The following is a 21,863-nucleotide window of genomic DNA, read 5'->3' on the forward strand; positions in this document are numbered from 1 at the left end:
ATTATAACAAAACCTGCCAATTCAATATAAATGGAAAAAAAATATTATATGGAATTGAACGAAAATGAAAATTTGCTTGATAATTCAACTACGCTTGTTGGAGAACAATAAAAACACTACACTCAACACGCCACCAATAAAACTCAACTGCCTAACCTATAACCAAAGTCTCCTTTTAATTTGTTTTTAAAAAAAAGCGCTTGACAAACTTGCCCAGCATGCCGAAGTTGCCCCGGTCTCCCCTATTTAAATAAAAAAAGAAGCTTTTATTGGTTATGCTTGTGGACATGGCGATGGAAGATGGAGGGAGGAATAACCCAACCTCCACCGTATACATCACTGAAATGCACTTACACACGTACTGTACATCATGATTAGATTCTACATTTGGTTATGTGATAAGCACAACCAAATGTAGAATTTTGGGGTGAGTCCTACAACATCATTAAAAGGCATTGTCAGGTATGTTCTCGAAGTTTCAGTCTATCTTAATATTAGAAGTGGGTGAACTTTGATTTGAGGACTGGTACAAAGCAAGTTAAATAAAAGCGTTTAATAAGTTAATAATTAAAAATAACCGCGGTGACTTTTTCCTGAAGATGTAAAAAACAAGTTTGCAAATTGCTAATGGAAACTATAAAACGAATTAGAGTATTTATCTTAGTATAGGATTAACAGTTTATTTTTCATGCAAAGATTTTATAACGGCACTTTACTATTTAGTTCGTCTGTAAAATAAGAATTGTAACATTAACATATCGAATTCTTTAATATTTTTTTTCTGTTAAATATTTCTTCCTCTATTGCATCATAAATTATTATTATTTTTTTAATATACTGTATAACTTCTTTCATTAATAAATCTACGATAGGTCTATCTTAATTGTGTATTTAAACAAAGATTTTGCGCAATATTAACATTTTGTGTTTTTATATTTTGATTATGATCATATTTTAATTGACATTACTGTATTTTAGTTTTTAACATCAATATTTGCAAATTGAATTTAAAAGCCAAAATTAATTTTTTAAATATTTTGCTATTAATAATTTCGAAGTGAAATTAGTTATTAACGAGCAATTATTTATTGTGACATCGTCACAATGTCGGGCCACAATTTAAAATATATGCTCTCCACCTCAAATTAGTAGTGGCTTTCTCCTGTGCATTATACTTTTCCTTTAACAATAGAGTCGTGCCGGTCATTTATCTAACACTTTCGGGGGATCATTTTTGAATTGAAATAACGTGACTTCCGGTTTGCATCGGAGGTTCGTATATAGTTAATCGGGGCCTCCTGCTCCTAAAGTTTACATATTTGATCTCTTCTTTTATCTAATCCGCTTTAGAGACTAAGAGAAGACAGACAGACGGACGGACGGACGACAGTGGGAATTGATAGGTCTACATTTTTTTTCCAATTGCAGCCCAATAATATTCTCGCAAGATTAATTATAAAGTTTTTTGATAAAAACAATATCCAAAATCCCTAATTATTAATTGTATTTTGTATTATTCACAATTCTGATGTGTTTGTAAGAATTCGAATTTGTTAGGAAAGGTAATAAGCATTTAAATTTATTATAATTCGTATCGATCTGTAAACATCAGCAAATGTTAGATCTATTTACATAATTGCACACCGATTTAGTTAACTTTGTATCGATTTATAAAATAATATAATTAAATTATACTTAAGTAATGTCTCAATATTATGTGATAATTACGAAATTATCGTAATGAAAATTGGTTTCTTATTAATAACTTTTGAATAACAAAATCATAAAATTCCAGTGATTAGCCTAAAAAATAATATTGAAAAGAAAAATTGTTAGTGTTAGTTTATTTTTTCCAACATTTGTTGTATAGAATTTTCTATTTGAATACATCAACTTATTTTTAATGAAAATAAATAACTAAAATGTTGAATTTTTCGAATAAATCAAGACGAAAATAGAAAAACAGAAAGGAACGCATTATGTTGTTTCTTAAGCGAATAAGAATCAGAAATGCCCTAAGAAAGTCTGTTTGAATGGAAATGTAATCAGCTGAAAGTTCTTTTCATTTTAAATATGTCATTCTCATCTGTAATTTCAAAAATATTTTTCTTTGTAAATGTAGAATTGGCCTATTTATCTCTTAAATTATGGCAATCATTATTTTAAATTTCTATATAATTTAATCACCAGAAAGAGAATTCCTTTTTTTTTAAATAAAAAGCATTTTTATTTTGTCTCGTCATTAATTATTCTTTATTAGATTTTTAAATTATTATAGTTATTTAATTAATATATATAACTAATATTGTTTTAAAAAGTATTATATTTTGCAAGGCAGATGTGAGAAAGTCAGGATTAGACACATAGTATATCTGTATACATAAACTTACAGTTTGTGATTATTTATTCAGTCTGCAAAAAAAACAAATTTAAAATTACATATTTTTTTATAAACTTTAAAACTTATTTAAAACTTTTGAAAAAAATTACATACCGGTATCTTACAATTATTTATGTTACTTTAAAAAATAAAATATAAGTAAATATTTATTTGCTGAATATATATATNAATAAATATTTACATATTATATATATATAAATATAAGTTGATGGAAAATTTTCTGCATTTTATAAATTTTTAATCGCCTAAAATAACGAATAAAATGAAAACACGTATAGAATACGTAAATTGTTAAAGGAACAAAATGGTTTACCTTTCGTTTCGTTTATTATAAACATATTTACTGAAAAACATTTACATAAGACGAAAATCTTTTATCAGATTCCACTCGTTTTATTCGATATATAAATACGATTTGCCAATATTTTATACAAGTTTTCCATTTTGCTGCATTACCTGCATCAATCGACTTTATTTTTTTTTTTTCGGTAACGTTGAATAATTCGTCATCGTGACATATTTATCTCCATGCAGTTTATTTCCGATGTAAATTCCACTGCATAATTTTTTTTATTTTTAATAAAATTATTTATATTCAAATTAAAAAATTAAGATGTTATTATCGTACATAATATTGTTAATTTATAGTTATTCGTATTATGTTAACGTTATTAATATATAGTATATATTGTACAGATAACTGTTGTTCCATTGAAAATGAATATAAAATAACAGGTACAGGTTAAATATTCAACGTAAAAACAGTAATATAAATGTCCCAAAATCCGACTCGAAACTTGTTATGGGATGTGTCGCCATCTGGTGATAAATAAAAAAAATAAAACAATCAGCAGCTAAGTCACAGTTAATATTAACAAATAGTTTAAAATTAATTGTTTACATCATCATTTAAAAAATATTATATATTTATATATATATTAGAATTATATAAATTTCATTAAAAAATACAGAAATACTTAGGTTAAATACTTAATCAGTTTATTTATTAGCAATTTTAGAAATGTAAAAAAGTACGATAATGCAATATAAAAATAAATTTATCATTTGAGAAAGTATGAAATAGAAGTGCATAAAATAATAGAAAAAAAAAATCTTGCCGGAACCCGGGATCGAACCAGGGACCTTTAGATCTTCAGTCTAACGCTCTCCCAACTGAGCTATTCCGGCACGGTAATAAGTTTTTATTTTAGCATTTATATAATAAGCTACCCAAATTGGAAATTCCATATTTATTATTGATTTATGAAATTCGATTTATGGAAGATTTCACAAAGTTAATTTTAAGTAATAATATACTTAATTTATTATAGATATTCATTTATACATTTTAAAATTACGTCTCATAAATGAATATATTAAGACGTTAACCAAATACTGTACCTACTAAAAGTAAACTGAATGATAATTGGTTAATTTCCAACTCTTAATCCATTATCCTTGTTTATGAATTCCGTCATCAATCATAATAATGAGGCGATACAAAATAAAATATTATAGAATAAGTATTATAAATAATAGTTACAATCATGCTTTTGTCGCAAAAATTTTTGTCACGATTATAAATTAACAAACAATTACTTAACAAAATCTAAATGTTTTAAATCATATTGCATTATTATTATTATTATTATTTATAGAAATTGCTAACGCAAGTTAGGATGGCCGAGAGGTTCTGCGTTCAGGTCGCAGTCCTGTCTTCCAGGCGTGGGTTCGATCCCACGCCTGACAGTCTTTTGTATTTGCTTCGATTTCTCTTTCATTCTACCGCTAGCTGGCATAACTTATATCGAAACATTAACACGTACTGTACAGCTTTTACGAACATTATTTATGTTCCTGCTTTATTGTGAAATTCGCTAATTTAAGATAATTTTTAAAATTCCGCCAGTAGATGTCGCATAACACTTTTGGTTATCTTCTATAAAAACAAACGTGTAGAATATTATTCATTAACTTGATTTACGGTGGAGTATTTTAAATGTTATCCTTTGTTAAATAATAAGAAAATATTTTGCATTAAGTTATGAGAAGATAGTTTACTATCTGACATTTCTTCCCTCACTTTTGACGTCATATAACTCACGGTAAGTACTGTTTATATGCTAAAAAAACATCGCAATGTATTTTTATTAAAGTTTTTATGTAATTATTATTTTAAAAATATTTGTATCGGTGGTATGTAAGAAACAACACAGATTTATATATTTAAATGTTATTGTTCTACGTATTTAAATGCATTTAAATACGGAAACAACACAGATTTATATATTTAAATGTTATTGTTCTACGTATTTAAATGTATATAAATCGCAAAAATTGCGTTTAATTCAAAAATTCCTAGCATAAATATTATTTCTTTGGATAATCTATTTTGCTTTAGTTAATGTAGGATTAATTGCAGTTAAATACAAACTTGTAAAAGAGACAATAGAAAGTGTAAATTAATTAAAACCACCCGGAAGTCGCATCAAAAACGAACGAGGATACCGGGGGATTTCTTCCAAAAATCTCCCCGAAGAAAAATGTTTGAAGTCGACACTGTACATGGGGCTCCCTAATTAAAATTTGCATGGGCTCTTATGAAGCTATAATGCGCCACTGGTCTATTATCCAATTACATATATCGAATTTATTTAATATAATTTTATATTACAGAAAAAAGACGAAAGTTATGCTTTACATGTATTTTATATAATTGCTCCAATCATATTCACAAACTTACGCTATATATGCTATATCAAGAGAAAATAATACAAAGTTGCGATAGACAAACTTTTTTCCTATTACACATCATTGTTAAACATCATGAAATTGTTTCTACACAATATTTAGATCTATTTTATGTAAAATTTATAAGAAATCGTAAACTTTAATCATCATAATTTTAAATCTAAAAATTGTTTTTCATAAAATTAAACTGAGATTTCAGGATTTTCCTTTAAAATTGGAATTTTTTCAATGTTTTACCATAAAATTTGATACGATATTTCGTAAACGTTATACAAAATATAAAACTTTTCTCGTGTAATAAATTAAATAAATACATTATTTGGAGGTTAACATAATCACATAATTTAAATGATTTTAAATAAATTTCTTAAGTTAAAAAATATTGTAATTAATATTAAATCGAAATATTTGAATGAATTTTTACATATGACTTAATAAATGACACAAGATTAAAGCCATTAAATAAAATGACTATTTCACAAAGGCATAAAACTCTCAAATATTCGTGAAATTTTGCTGATATTTCGAATTTAAAAACAATTAATGTTTTCGTCATCACGAATCACTCGAAAAGTCCGGTTACTTTCATAAGGCATTGTGTCAAGTTCCCTTGAAATTTATTTTTACTTACAGTTTAAAGATTCATTTATATAATTTATTATTGTTATATTTAGCAATAATTTTGCGAAATTAGGCGATAAAAGTAGAAAAAGGTAAATAGCCTTTGTATAGCGATCATTAAATTCGACGCCAAAGAGATAAAAACAGTAAAATAAATAATTTATTTACACGTTGGAATTGCTTAAATGTCATTAAATAATATGAAAAATCATCGTGGATAAGGAAATTTTCTATTAAAACATGAAATTTATAGAGAAAATATTAAAAATTAATTTACAAATTAAGAGAAATCAAATATTTTAATCTAAATATTTCACATTTAATATATTCTTTATAAATTATATAAATGAAGTTCTATTTTCAATTAATCTTTTTCCAGTACGATATGATTAAAATGCGTATTTTTGTATATATACGAAAATATCCATTACTGTATACTACTGTATGCATTAAATATATATAGTAATTCTATCTTTGAGATAGAATAATTGTAGACCTGTATATATGATGATATACATAAAGTTAATCTATAAATTCTTCTCGCGAAAACATACTTTTTTCAATAGATTCATAGAAAAAACAATGGCTAAAACTATATCGAACTAAAAGTCTAATTCGATATCATTGCTTTTCTCAGTTAATAATGAACATATATAAATTAAATATCAATATTTGTGGTATAGTCTACTAAAAGAAAATATATTAATACTGCGTGTATTTTCCTCAGTATATACATAACACAACGTCTTAGATCCACAAACGAAAGACGCGTTTTATTAAATTTGCTGACTAAGCTAAGCTTTACCTTTCCAAAAATAGACAGAATTAAAAAAAAATTGCAACCATATGTAATTCGTGCTTATTGAGTGTCTTAATAACTAAACTTTGTGGAATTAATTTGCGTAATTAAATTACTTAAATCCGTATATTACGTCTAAAATTTCTGCATTCCTTTGTCTACGCGTCGGATTTTACATATCTTTTATTTATTGTAGATGCCTCGAACTGCCAGCTTTAATTTAGCAGAAATTAAAACTTCGATGCCCAGCTCATCTAGTCCACAGCTTAAATCTATATCTGTTAACAGTTTCAATCGTGTAACAGAGAATACTTCCCCAAAGAAAAAAGATGGTTGCTCGTTTTCTTGCGGCTGTAAGTAATACATTTTCATAAATTCAAATATCTCTAAAACAAATAAAAAATAAATTATTTCAATAAAACTTTCTGAAATTAACTCGTAAATCATACAAAGTTTTGTTTTGTTTATTTCTTTCAAAATATGAAAATGCTAACTTAAATATAAATTATGTCTGCAGTTACATTAGTATTTTCAATCCTAACTGAATTTAGTATTTTAATTAGGAATCTACTTTGATATTCTGTGAAGATAATGTAAAATCATTCATAAAGATTTATGCCAATCACGAATGATTCTATATAATTTAAATATTAAGGTTATTAAAGCGTTGTAGACTCAATATTTTAAACGATGTTTCGATCTTTAGATGCCGTCCATTAATTACGTGTACAGTTTTTGAGACAATTTAGACCCCTTCCCACCTGTTGTGTACCTTTGGCGGTTTGCCAAAGGTACACAACAAGTACTCACTCTTAATTTCGTCTTGAATAGTTCATGAACTCCTCAGACTTTTAAGAAATGACCTTAAAATGTTCGACAAATATTTTTTGATAGTTTATTTGCATGAGTAGTAAATGGGGTTATAAGAACAAATTCGTGCTCCACTAATACCATTAAAAATGTCCACATAGACAATGCCTCTACCTCTCCCCTTAAACCATACACATAGTTAATAGACGGCCTCTCATTTAAAGCACTAAAACATTATTATTAATAAAATTATTCTGATTTATTTTAATAACTATAAATTTATTATTACAGGGTGTATGGGTGTATTTATCTGCTTGTGTTGCTTAGTATTTTTTGCGATGTTACATTTGTATTATCGAATATTTATCCCTGCACCGACTCAAATGTATTTTGATGGCCCTTTACTTATACAAAAAGGTAATTTATTTAATACGTTTTTTCATACTCTGATATAATAAAATATAGAATTAACTTATAAAAAGAAATTAACGTAACCTAAAAAGATAACATTGTTTGTGAAGTGTGACGTTACTTAATCTTTGAAATCCTCAATTCTAGAGAATCAACGGATTAAAGGATTATTCTAATCTTCGTCGACATTTCAGAAATAAATTTGTCACTTCATTTTCCTATCATTTTGTTTGAGAACAAATGCATTAAAAAAATGTTATCTTTCGTATACAGAAGATTTATACCAGAGATTTTATCTCCTTGCATTTAGTATGTAAAATAACTATATTTTACAGCATATAAAATGTACTTTTTTAAAGTTTGACCCTCAAAATCGCGTTGCAGTCCTTGAGATCCAGCTCGGGCTCTAATTATCTTCTTTATTCTATATATAAACGATACATGGCGATGTCTAATGAGAAAAATAAGTCACCTCCACATTAACAATAAAATAACCCACCAATTAAAATAGTATATTACAGTACAGCAAAAATCCTAATTTAACAATCTAAAACTTCAGAATGAATATACCCAAATGAATAATTCGATGCATCTCTTGCTGTTTTGCTGTAGACTATTCTACAGCAAAACACGGTAAATAAAAATTATTTTAATTACCAAATAACGAAAATAGATTATCCACTTTATTACAGGATACTTACGTGTTTATCCTAATTTACCGGAGCTGCTAGAAGACGACGACAGAATACCGGGTGTCTACGTAATAAATCCAAGTGTGGAATATGTAAACACAAAAATCATTCCTAGTTTAGACGAAATATTCGAAAGTAAGACAAAACTTCTTTGGATTTTAATTGACCGAAATATATATATATAATTCTCTTACTTCTTTCTTGATTCGTAGACCAAAAAAAATTTTTGGTACAATATTCTGTTCCGAATTTCAATTATCTGGACTCGCAGTAACCAAATTAACTACACAAGTACAGTGGATTGTTGATCTATTGTTTTTGGCGGGACTTGGGGGGAAACGATTGATACGGGAAATTTATGGCGTCGATATTTTTATTGTTTATCTCGTATGAAAAGTATATTCGATAATCTTATATGATGGCTTTCTGTAATACTAAACGTTATGGAGCAAACACACGGACGTTCGTTTAGTATTACAGAAAGCCATCATATCGTTTATTCTACATTTTAAAAAATTGTTAAGAATACTGAAATTTGTTCTATTTTCTTTTGGTAAGAATACTTAATGTATTGACTCTTTTCTTGCACTTGAAGATGATACCGTAGAAGTGTTGAAAATGAAAAATTTTTGTCACTGACAATGTGTTGATTCTCTTACGGAAAAGGGTTCTAATTTTTCTGACTTGTCCAAACATGATCTCCCCTACCCTCAAGACAACGCAGGCTTGCCAAACTTAAGGATAAAATAATCGAGATAATTTCAAGGGAAAACCCTTGAAATTATCGTATTTCACTTAAAATTATCGTACATCCATCTAGATCCTTTGTACTTATGCCATTTATCCGTAGAAATATTAATTAACAAGGTTCTCCCTATGTCAGAATCTCGTAAACTTTTTATCTGCAATCCTTCTTAGAACAAAAAAGTTTTTAGACCCCATTTTACAATAAAGTTTTCACGACTTTCCCTTATAATAAATGATGCAAAACAAACCTCTGAATGGGCATAAGCTAAAATTTACGTTTTTTCATACAATTTCAACATACCAAATATTAACAAATATGTAATATATTCCTTTATATGCCGTACTTATTTCATATGCATAAACCTTAGTTTCCAAATTTTTGCGACCGTCTAAAATTTTTAGTCCACTCCTCGAGTGATCGCGACTCCCTATGCCAAAAAAGTTTTTGTTATAGACAGTTTACTAGATGGAAACTACTCTGTAATTTCTACATTAATACGTTTTATTACATTGTGTGTACAAGTAGAAGCATAATGGCATTTCAATAGAACGTGTTTATTTGCACAAATTTTCTTTTCACATCAATTTGAGCATTTTATCAGTAAGTCTAAAAGTATAGTAGTTAGTAGTCTCCAAGTATAGTAGTCTCCAAGAGTATGACAAAGGTGCGCTTTATAGTCGCGAATATAGCCAATCTCGGTAGTAGCCAATCTAAAAATAAAAACTTCCGAAAATTTAGTAGCTCTCTAGCGGCGAAAAAGACACGAAATATGAATGAAAAGGTCATAGGTATAAAAATAATGATTGTGAATTGGTTTTTTCAAAAATTAACAGTTGCTTTCAGAGTAAGGCATATTTATGAAATATCGTACATAGTATGGCGCCCGAAATAATCGGGCGCCATATGTACGATATTATTTCGTATATGTTCGATTATTTCGGGCGCCATACTATGTACGATACTACGTACAGTACTATGTACTCTGAGACAAAGTGCTAATTTTTACCAATGTTGTCAGGCTTTTTACCAATGTTGTTGCCAATAAAGTACAGTATTTTGTAAAGCAGTAGACAAAAAAGTAGGCAAAAATCTCAATAAAAACTGATTAGCTGTAGTCAAAGGTTGAACTGTTAAATTTGACGTACTTTTATTTTTAGTACACGAAAATCACTGTTTCAATTTAGCACTCTCTATTGTGAGTAAAACGATTTATGCGGGATAACATTTTTCTTTCAGTTAAAATACAGAACGAACATTGCGGGAACGAAGAATACGGGAAAAATTAACATTATATATACAGTATATAATATTCTCCAGTCCCAAATAAGGGCCCATATAAGTTATAAAGAGGAATCACTAAAATCTAGTAATTTGAAATGCATATATATTATAGTGTCAATAAATAATATTACAAATACAGTGAATTCTCGATCTATCGCTCCGGTATCAATCTTTTCCCGCATTTATCGGTTGTTTTCTCCAGTCCCAAATAAGGACCCATATATATATATATACATATATATACATATATATATATTTACAAGTNTATATATACATATGTATATATATATATATATATATATATATATGGGTCCTTATTTGGGACTGGAGAAAACAACCGATAAATGCGGGAAAAGATTGATACCGGAGCGATAGATCGAGAATTCACTGTATTTGTAATATTATTTATTGACACTATAATATATATGCATTTCAAATTACTAGATTTTAGTGATTCCTCTTTATAACTTTTACAATACAATACTTTTTAAAAAGTTTAAATAGATTGTAATAATCCGAATTTTATTTGTATCTGTTTAAGCTTTTTAAAAAGTATTGTATCAATTTTTTGATGTTATATTAAAGAGGAATTGCTAAAATATTTTAATTTGAAATACATGTACTACAGTGTGAATAAATAACGTTACAAATACTTGCGTATTTAATTTAGTTACTGTGAGTCCAGACAATTAAAATTCGGAACAGAATATTGTACCAAAAATTTTTTGGTTTACGAATCAAGAAAGAAGTAAGAAAACTGCTTATACTCCGAATCCCACTAAAATAATGAATATATATTTTTTGTTTATTCGCATTAGATTACACGGAGAAAACGAAAGATTATCCACCTCATCATTATACTATGTGTTGGTTAGAAAATCCAAACAATCCTAATACGCCTTGTTATTTCGATCCCAATTGGATATTGGAAGACTGCAATAAGAAGAATAATTATGGTTTTAAATCGTTAAATGGTTTCTATAACCCTTGCGTTTTATTGAGGCTCGAAGATGTAAGTTCATCACGAAAAATTTGTATATAATAAATACAACCCGATAATTAAAATTTACTTATTTATAATTATATTCAACGAGAGATGGCAGCCTGGAAGCCGCCTCCTGCCAATTTACATTGTAATTATTTGGCCTTAATAACCCAATAAAGGAAATGGCTGTTCGTTTTGATACGAAAAATTAAGACAATCTCTTTCTATAAAAAATTGTCTCATCCAAGCTGACAGTGATGTGGGTGTTTTCAATGTTTATAACACTTCCTGTGTTGCTTATTGTGAACAGTTTCATAATGTAAGGTTTGTTTGTTTAGTTAAGTCAACGCAACACTGGGCGATCTGCCTAGGGGTATGCTTCCGGGCGGTCTTTTTATGGGTAACTGGCCCCTATTCAGGCGTTACAGACGTAGAGAAAATTCGGAAAACACGTGACCAGCCCGTCTTGGCGAGGCGCGAACCCACGACCGAACTCCCAGTGTTCAAGGAACGGAACCGCTTGACCACTGGTGAGGCCCATATTGTAAAGACTCCTGTAAATGAATTTTTTGATAGAATTACATTGTGTAAATATATTTGCGTTCTTGGCCAATATATAGTATTTAAAAAATCTGATTTCTCGATCATAGGTTAGTACTAAATTTTTTGCCAATACATTTTTGGCTTTTTAAACTAAAAAGTAGACTGTAGGTAGATTGCGAAATTGATTTTGAGATTTAACATACATAATACGGATGCATTTTCAGACAGAAAATTGGTATCCAGAACCTTTCCAATTTAAGCATGTTAGCAAAACATGGGCACATCAATACGATCCTTCATATATACCGATAGGATGTCATCAGAGGGTAAGAAAATTTTTCAATTCTATAAATTCACATAAAATTATGAGATAATACATTTAAAAAATTTTCAGATTACCAACGAAAGCAACCAAATGAAATTAAATACGACCATTTATCCTAGTAAAGGATTCTCGATTCATTTCTTCCCACAGAAATTCTTTAACAGCAGCATATATTTAGCTCCTATGGTAATGATACAGATTAAAAATCTGGAAGTTGGAAGAAATTTTTCTATAAATTGTTGGGTAAGTTTAAAAATAAATATTAAGAGATGTATTCACGAATATAATTTTGGAAATTATTTTCAGGTCCGTGCAAGAAATTCTTGGCATCTAAAAGACAGTGGTGAAGTTACCATACATTTTCGTTACCCGTTCACACACGTATCGAAAACTGAAAACGCTAGCAAACACAAGGCAACAAAATTTGGAAAATCTTAGTTTTAATTGAAAACAGTTAAAATTTCATTGAATTTAACTGAAATTGTTTGTAATTATAAAATCTGTCAAAACGAAATTTAAACAAATTCGAAATATTAGAAAATAAATATTCATTGCTTTAATCAATTTAGTTCAAATTCTGAAATAAAGTTTAGTTTACTTTAAAAAATCTTAGTTTAATATAATTAAATTCATAAAAATTTCAGCAAGAAAATAATTTTAGATAAAAATATATAAAGGTTGTCGATTAATTCATCATAAAAGTCTAACAAATGTTTTGAATTTCTTTTAATTAATATACGGAAAAATGATGCATCTACAGACAGTATTTATTTTCATAAAATAAAGTTTTTTTAATATCAACTTTAATATATTGGTGACTGTACACTGAATTAATAATTTCCATACATATGTAAGCTGTCATTACTACACATTACAGAAGAAAAATTGATCAAATATCAAAAGTAATTTTTTAATTATGATTACACTCAATAACTGCAAATATGTTTAAAGGGAATTGATATGCTGGATAGATGAATATTTTAATTAGTTTAATAGTTACTGTAATATAATCATACTAATGTCAATGATTTTTATATTTCATTCATAACTTCAATTCAACACGGGATTGTCCAAAAGTAACGTACGAAAGGATACTTCTACACATGAAACGTATCATATGGGGCATAGTTGGGAAACATATAATTTATGGTGTAAATGTAATCATTAAGGTAAACCATACAATTATCATTAAATAATTAATAATTATAAGGCATACCTTGATAATTACATTTACGACATTTTACACCATAAATTACATTAAAAAAAGTAGTTTTCATATTGTACCGTAATAAATTTTTTTAAAAACTTTCCGCCCTGTGAGTGTTAAAAGAGCGAAATAAAATAGTCAATTACAGTAAATACTGTAGTTTTCTATTACAATACAACACACAATCCATACATTTTTACGTTAAACGTTCATTAAATAATTAATACGGTATGCCTTGATTTTTTAAGTGTAAACTTCGTTATTCGATCATTTTTTTCTTCGAGTAAGCGCGCAAGTCGTGTCAAAATTGCCCACGGATTTTAGAGTATCGAAATTTTCAAATTATTTTGTGCTTTTCGTCAGGTTTACTTTAATGAAAACTGATAGGACAAGAATAGAAAAAATTGCACTAACTTTCCTATCAACCAGGAGTCATCGTCGTTACTTTCAGACTTTAGTCCCTAAGACTGTCACTTTGTTTTCTTTTTTTAGATTAAATAAACTTTACTAAATATGAAGATTAAACTTTTTTTAACCGTATGAATTACTTACCTACGAATGATTACTTCATTCGTAAAAATGACGAACGAAATACAGCGGTATCTCGGTACTCTAACACAAATTCGGAAAAAAAGTCGCCCGGTACTCGAGTGAACAAACGTAACCGGCGAGAACAAATTTTTCGATTAATAACATACTTTTATTTCGTCATCCATGTAAATTTTTTATGATAAAAATAAAAATATGTTGCTGATATATCTGATCAAGATTGACAAAAACGCTACTATACTTTGTAAAAAGAAAACTCCCTAGTTTAACTAAAATTAATATTGACATGTAATACAGTACTTTTAATTGTGATTGTTAGTTAATTATTGATTGGAAATAAATTATCGATTGCTTTAATAAACATATTTCTCTTAGTAACAAAAACAATATTATACTTTCGCTAATTTCTGGAACCTAACCCTATGTTTTGCACAAGTCCTTTGTTTCGTATAGCATGAATTCGCATAACACGGCACTTTTTCTGAACGTAACTATCGCGTTATATGAGGGATACCTACACAGTAAAAGCTCGATATTATGGACAGCCGTTGTTGGACCAGCCAAAATTATAGGAAAACTCATTCGCTGTAACGGACCCCCGAATCCCGCTACTATGGACTATTTTTCAGGTCCCGTGGACAAGTCATTCCGTTATTATAGACTTTTTAATCGCCGTTTTTATTCCGTCGCAATTGTCGTTTTATTTACTTTATTTGCAAAATTAATTAATTAATTAATTTTGCAAATAAAGTAAATAAAACGACAATTGCGACGGAATAAAAACGGCGATTAAAAAGTCTATAATAACGGAATGACTTGTCCACGGGACCTGAAAAATAGTCCATAGTAGCGGGATTCGGGGGTCCGTTACAGCGAATGAGTTTTCCTATAATTTTGGCTGGTCCAACAACGGCTGTCCATAATATCGAGCTTTTACTGTGTAGGTATCCCTCATATAACGCGATAGTTACGTTCAGAAAAAGTGCCGTGTTATGCGAANAAAATTAATTAATTAATTTTAAATTATTTTTTGTATTTATTTTTTCGATGTAAATTTTCATTTAGTTTAGTTTTGATCTACAGTAGTAGTTTTTAGTTTTCTCTATGAACTTGTTTTCTCTATTGAGTCTTGGATTTGTTGTGTAAACTGTAAAGAAAACGAAAACTTTACATTTATATTTTAGATTTACCAACAGATATTTTTTTTACAAGTTTATTAAAAATCTGGCTGATATACTTTACAACTGAAATTTTGTCTACTACGTAATTTTTTGTCTACAATATCGATACACAGTAATGGACAAATCAATATTACTATATACAGCAAAATCTCCTCATATTGGCAATACAACGAGGTAAAAATACATTGAATTAGCATCTAGACCAGGCATGGTCAACATACGACCCGTCTAATGAATTTATGTGGCCCGCGATCAATCTTTCAATATTAGCTATTGAAGTCCGAATAGCTATTGGCACATTGCCAGCCAATTTCAGGTCTTTTTGGATGTGACAAGTAGCTCCATTGTCCATGAACAGAGTGAATGTTTTGTCCATCAGACCACTGGAGAATATTGGAAGGCAACCCTTCTCCAATATGGCAATGTATTTTTTGGAAATTAATATTGCCTCATGCATTTGCCAACATTTGTGGTGTCTATTTACTTTTGGGTTGTCTCTCTACAAATGCAAACTGAAATTAGAGTGAAAAGCATATATATTCTCTTCTCAAAAACACATTGAATATATTTCTCACTCAAAATTGTTATAAAATTTTTAAGATTTTTTTGTATGTAATCTACAGATTCTTTGATCAAGATGTATTCAAGATTGTTAATCAAATTATAGTGTTAATAGAGTACATTAAACAGTGATAATGTGTCAATATATTCTAAAATAAAGAAAAAGAAATTTAAATATAAACAAACATTGTTTTATTTGTGTCAATACAGAATTGATATCAGCACAATTTAAAAATAAAATTCCAATCAAATTTAATCAACATTACTAGAACAAGACATAAAAATTATAATTGTAATTCACAGTGAAAATTTAAACATTACTGAAATTGTAAAAAAGTATATCTATCTACAAATTATCAGTAATTTTGAGATTTTACAAGCTTCAAATGACATTGTTAAAAACTTATTAGGCTACATATAATTTCTCTTTTCTTAAATATTTACGAACTGTAATAACATACTAATTTTAAAAATGCAAACAAATGTAATTAAAAAACTTGTTTTGAAAGTAATTTTTCTATAATAAGATCATTTAGTTATTTATTGTATGATCGGATAATATATCTTACTGAATTCTTCAAATAGTGCAATAATACTTTTAAGAATCACTTCACATTTACATTTTCAAAAATTTTTTCATCTATGTGCTTTTGCTGAGGCACACAATACACATAGCTCAAGTTTCACTAATTCTAATCATAAAGAGAAATACTTATTTTCCTTTTTTTTTGAACTGATATGTCCTTAATTTTTTTTACTTTCTTTTGCTTGTTTTTATGACTTTGAGCCATTAAAATACGAAACATGTATGTATCATAGGACACCAATTTGCATTGTATTTACTTGGTGGGAATGTCCCTCCATCTTGGCCCCAATATCTAATCTAGAAGTTTATCAACATATATCTTTAAATATATTCGACCGTATTATAATTAAAGGCATTTCAAAAACTATTCTGTGGTTTATAATTCTTTTAATTGCAGAAAATTGGAAACAATCAATTTGCTTTCAATGAACAAACTGACTTGTGACTTGTAATTATTCACCTGTTAGTTTATCTTCGCTTTTGAGGGACTACATCTGTCTAAACTTATATCTTTCTATAGCAACGAACCACCATCTTCATAAATTCCGAATATTTGTTACAATAAAATAATTTTTTTAGAAATTCATGATTAATTTTCAGCACACAGTCTTCTAGGCAGTTTTCTGAGCACTTTGAAGTCAAATGTTTTAGTAGTAGAATAATTAATACAGAGGACATAGTTCTTGTATCTTGCAAATTGTTTCATCTTAAAAAAGTCATACATGCAATATAGCTTGCATAATATTTTGGAATATAAAATAAAAATAAACAAATATAAAAATTAATTTCTCCATACTGTTTAAATATTTATAAATCAGTTGTGTTATAATTTTTATATTGACACACCAAACATATGCAAATTATGATTTTTTTCATTAGCTATTAAAATTTTAGTTGTCAAATTTAAAAATGGAAAGAGTTGACTTTTGAATTTGACTATAGAAGAAATAAATTTTCCTGACAGCATACTATTTCTGATTAGCAGCTGCACTGTGGTTAATAGATAATACAACATTTAGAAATTTGTATATATTTCAGAGGAAACTAGAGAATGTCACGCTTGAGATGGAGAAACTGGTTGTAGTAAAGAACTAACATCCCAAAGCTACAAAAGAAAAAGTCTACATTAAAATTATAAAAAGAAAAATCTTTAAACTTACATATAGCTCATTATAGTACATGAAAATAAAATAGTTAATTCTTTAATATTAAATATTTAATATACAATATAACAACAGTGATTATGATAATAATAAATAAAAGTACATTAATTTATTTTAGTTACATTTAAAATATTTAATTTTGATATTTCAACAAATAGTAAGTAAATTTAAAGTTACATTCTAAATCAATAGATGGCAATATGCCTATATATATACTAGTAGAGGTAAATTCTTATACTGTAATTAATATATTTAACTACTTAAAATCTCAATAAATTTATTTATTATAACATTACATATGTATACCTGTATACATAAGTGTTATTATTGCTTAAATATATATATATAATATCTTATATATAATAACACACCATTAATTATATTAAGAAAAGTAAAAATTTTTTACTTATTTTCCAGTGTAAAAAAATTTTAGTAAAAGTAAAAAAAAAACTTTCATATTTTTGTGTGTCGGTTTTTGTGTCTTCATGCTATCTACATTTTCAAATTACTATAGTTACATTAACAGAAAAATATACAAAGAATGTTAGACATTAAAGTTCTTCAGATGCATAATTGATCAGAGAGGAATGAGATGACCATAAACCAGGATAAGAAAAAAAAAACTAAAGATATATCAACAACAAATTGAATAGTAGTTGTTTTTTCACATATACTATAAATGAATCAATGAATAATGCTGAATTTGAACACAATGGCTTAAGATACTTGACAGATAATATGTAAGGTTCTGATCTCTTACTAAAATTCATGTTAAAATATTTTAGAATGAAAAACAAGAAAGAAGATAGAAATATTTTTCTGTATGAAAAAATGCAAAGCAAATGTAAGCAATGTAAGAATGTAAGTCCTAAGATCAAATATCTCTGATGGGATCAGATTAAATGTTGATATTGACCTCTTCTGCAACCTAAGTGAAGATTGCATTACACCTAGCAGTACTTAGCAACAGCTGTAACTTAGAAAGTGAGGGTGTCAAACCAATCAGGACAATTAATTGAAAGGGCCATGTTAACAAAAGCCCATGTCTCAAGGACACAAGGTTCTTCACCAGTCAAGAATTTTGACAAAGTGCCATATCTAAGGTTCTTTCACTAAGATCCCTTTCTATTCCTAAGTTGTACACTTGACTCCATCCAAATCTATCATTTACCAGTGGGAGGAGACCCAAGGGTATCTATTGAAGGGGGTACACAACTGGGTGACAGAAACTTAAAAATTTTTGCACACTTAACAAGCATACAATTTTGTGTTATTTATTTATTTATTTATTATTATTTTTTAATAAATATTGGTAAAATATATATGAATATTTATAAGACTTATGATGCATGCGTTATGAGTTATGGACTATGAGTTACAAGCTATTTCCAACTTAGGAAAAGGAAATGTTTTGGAACAACATACCGTAGCATCATTAATTATTGTATGTCAGAAGCAGTTAACAAAGCACATCAAAAAAAGCAGTTCTTCGAAAACAAATTCTTTCAAAAAACTTTTATACTTTTTGTTTTAATGTGTATTGAATTTAATGTAATACATTTTTAATTTTATGTAATTGTTGTTTGTTTTATATACCTATATTTGTTAATTTTGGGGGCAGATATCAACTGTCCTTCGAGACTTTTCCATTTACTTATAAAAACAAATAAATAAAAATATGTAATATGTATAAATATGTTTGTTAATTACAAAATTAATCTTTTAACTTGTTTAACTCATTTCTTAAAAAACGTCTTTGAAATTTACTGGGAAGTAGATCAATAGAAAAGAATGGTTATTTTAATAAATAAAACAATAAAAATTTTGTTTTTGTCTATTATTGATCTCTTATTTTGTCACCCGGATGCCTGGCACCCAGTTAGTGGAAGCCCAGTTGACCATTGTCTATTTGCCATCACCCAGTTGATGGCGTCACCTATCGAATATTGATCTTTTCTCTGGTTCTCTGTGGAGGTTTGTCCATAGATTTGCAGTGAATGACAGTGTTGACCAAGGTATTGATATCCATCCCAATTAATGTGTCAACTAACATTGCTTGATGATTAATTGAAGGATATTGTTGCATCTATTTGTTCAGACAGGTAAATAAAATGTGTTGAAAAATGATGGTCAATACTCCAAGTTTCATGTGCATGTGCTTGAAAGCACCACTGCTACCACATGGGGGTAATCTGGACCTCCATTGCTGCACAGTCTATATTGCTGGGGTCCCATTTCTTGGTCCTCCCAATCATCTGACATCATCTCTAAATTTTTTTATTTGTAGACATGTCAAGGATCATATGTATGCTACAAAAGTGCCAGAAATGCTCCCTGCTTACAAGAATTGTAGATGTCATTAGTAGTGTGATTTCTAACATGCCAGCTATGTTAGGGTGTACGCAGCATGCTGATGTACTGATTAATGTAGTAACTAATTGTTTTCAGATGCACTTTCTATTACTATTGTCAACAGTACTATACTCACATTTCTTTTCCCAAAATTAATCCACAAAATTAGGTACATTTGAAGGAAACACTCTGTATATTAAAATCTTAATTAAAATTTTTGTAAAAAGATTCTGATGAGGAGAAATATCCTAGAAAGCATTTAATGTAGACTTTCTTAAACTAAGCTAGGTTGTTTTGTAATTTAAAAATTATTAAAAATATTTTTTATCTGAAAATTTTGAATTTGAAAACTGACTATAAAAATAACATTTGCAACACCTTAAATATTTGTAGATTTTTAAAATTCTAACTGTACAACTTTAGTATTAACTAATTAATTTGACATTACATATAAACTTTAAATTATAATTTGATAAAAATGTATAAAACAAATCATTGAAAGATTTATGACAGTGTTTGTATGTAAATTATTATACCTGTACAGATTCCATTGTGTGTTATACAAAACGCTTAAACAATACAAAATAAATCAGTCTAAAGTTTTAATTATTTTTCATTAATTAATTAATGTTAAAATTTTAACATAAATGATCAAAATAATTCATTAATTTATGAGAAAAAAATCACATGATTATTTCACTAAATTTAGTTGAAACAAAGGATATTATTAAATATTAAGTAAAAATGCATTACATTAATGATAACTAATATTTTAAATCTATCGTTTCATATACAGAAGAAATTACAAATTTAAATTAAAATATCCTGTTATAAGTATCTTATAATTCAGAAAACAAAATTATGATTGGTTTAAGAACATTAAAATTATTTGAATTTAAACAAATAAAAACATCCAAACCCAATAGTTATATATTACAGCCAAACAATTGCCAAATTATATCAGGCTATATTACTACTACTACTATCATCATTATTAATCAAATGCTAAGTAATTTGGCACTAGAGGCAGGTGTTAGATGTCATCACTTGCTAAATTTAATAATTATAATTAATTATTAATATATATTATATACAGTATATTAATTATAATTATTAAATTTAGCAAGTGATGGCATCTATCGCCTGTCTCTAGTGCCAAATTACTTAGCATTTAATTAATAATAATGGTTGTAGTAATATAGCCTGATATAATTTGCCAATCATTTGGCTTTAACATTTGAATTTAAATTAATTTATATCAATAAAATACACAGAATTCATACCTTTACATATTCCTTAAAAGTAATCAAATATTTTTATATCTACAATTAGTAAAATACCAAAACTTCAAAATAAATACAAATACGAACAAACTGCTTAAGTGATGAAACTATAATTGATACTTAAATAGTATAATTTCTGATTATTATATTAAAAATTTTACATATAATCCTACCTTTATAACTTTATCTGTACCAACTGTTAGAAGATGACAACGTGTTTCATCTAAATCCATATCAACGATACTATGTCGACTATCATGAAAGGAAGCCAAAGAAGTTCGACTAAAATTGGTAAATATATTAAATTACTAAAATATAAATATATTATTATGAATCAAATATAATATATTTAACTTTCAATATTCATTTAATAGATCAGAAATTGATAATATAGCCAAACAGCAGAGTCAAGTTTTACAACAATGAAGTTGTAAAGTGCAAGCAAGACATGGATGAGGCTTTACAACAATTAATGTAATATCTAACTAACCTATGCTTTATTTTGGAGTAAATACAGAATATAAACATGTTTTTTATTTGCCATATTTACTTGTATATAAGATTCACTGTTTTTCAGGTTTTACTATCTCTGGAAGTAGGGTGCACTTTAGATT

At 27.8% G+C, this 21,863-nt stretch overlaps 2 protein-coding genes and 1 non-coding gene across 5 annotated transcripts in view; 1 reads left to right on the top strand and 2 right to left on the bottom strand.

Moving 5' to 3' along the window:
- Window positions 1–1,517: 1,517 nt before the first annotated feature.
- LOC111623489 lies at window positions 1,518–12,901 on the top strand. Of its 2 annotated transcripts, none has more exons than XM_023366086.1 (8): window positions 1,518–1,562; window positions 6,769–6,925; window positions 7,674–7,799; window positions 8,486–8,620; window positions 11,333–11,526; window positions 12,267–12,368; window positions 12,437–12,610; window positions 12,674–12,901. In XM_023366086.1, exons 2-8 carry the CDS (start codon window positions 6,769–6,771, stop codon window positions 12,803–12,805), a joined length of 1,020 nt encoding a protein of 339 aa, XP_023221854.1. In that variant the 5' UTR covers window positions 1,518–1,562; the 3' UTR covers window positions 12,806–12,901. The 2 variants fall into 2 exon arrangements, with proteins under 2 accessions (XP_023221854.1, XP_023221853.1); XM_023366085.1 differs by lacking the exon at window positions 1,518–1,562 and adding an exon at window positions 4,356–4,506.
- Window positions 3,517–3,589, bottom strand: Trnaf-gaa. The gene has a single exon. It is a non-coding gene; the product is annotated as a tRNA-Phe (tRNA).
- Window positions 12,902–16,551: 3,650 nt separating the features above from the next.
- LOC111623472 (WD repeat and FYVE domain-containing protein 2-like) overlaps window positions 16,552–21,863 on the bottom strand; it is a 68,670-nt gene continuing 63,358 nt past the window's right edge. For both annotated transcript variants that reach the window (XM_023366057.1, XM_023366056.1), the window contains 2 exons: window positions 21,423–21,531; window positions 16,552–17,556 (listed from right to left, as the gene is read on the bottom strand). In XM_023366057.1, coding sequence (XP_023221825.1) covers window positions 17,506–17,556; window positions 21,423–21,531 — 160 coding nt within the window. In that variant the 3' untranslated portion in view covers window positions 16,552–17,505. The remainder of the gene's footprint in view (window positions 17,557–21,422; window positions 21,532–21,863) is intronic.

Source organism: Centruroides sculpturatus, unplaced genomic scaffold, assembly GCF_000671375.1.
Source record: "Centruroides sculpturatus isolate CEXI.00-Female unplaced genomic scaffold, Cexi_2.0 scaffold115, whole genome shotgun sequence".
In the NCBI taxonomy this organism is placed as follows: Eukaryota; Metazoa; Arthropoda; class Arachnida; order Scorpiones; family Buthidae; genus Centruroides; species Centruroides sculpturatus.

What these genes read in the sequence shown, in the direction of transcription:
- LOC111623489 (XM_023366086.1), top strand. Translation starts at nt 6,769, where the DNA reads ATGCCTCGAACTGCCAGCTTTAATTTAGCAGAAATTAAAACTTCGATG. An exon ending in CCCTTTACTTATACAAAAAG is followed by an intron (nt 7,800 to 8,485) that starts GTAATTTATTTA and finishes ACTTTATTACAG; the next exon opens with GATACTTACGTGTTTATCCT. An exon ending in TTTTATTGAGGCTCGAAGAT is followed by an intron (nt 11,527 to 12,266) that starts GTAAGTTCATCA and finishes ATGCATTTTCAG; the next exon opens with ACAGAAAATTGGTATCCAGA.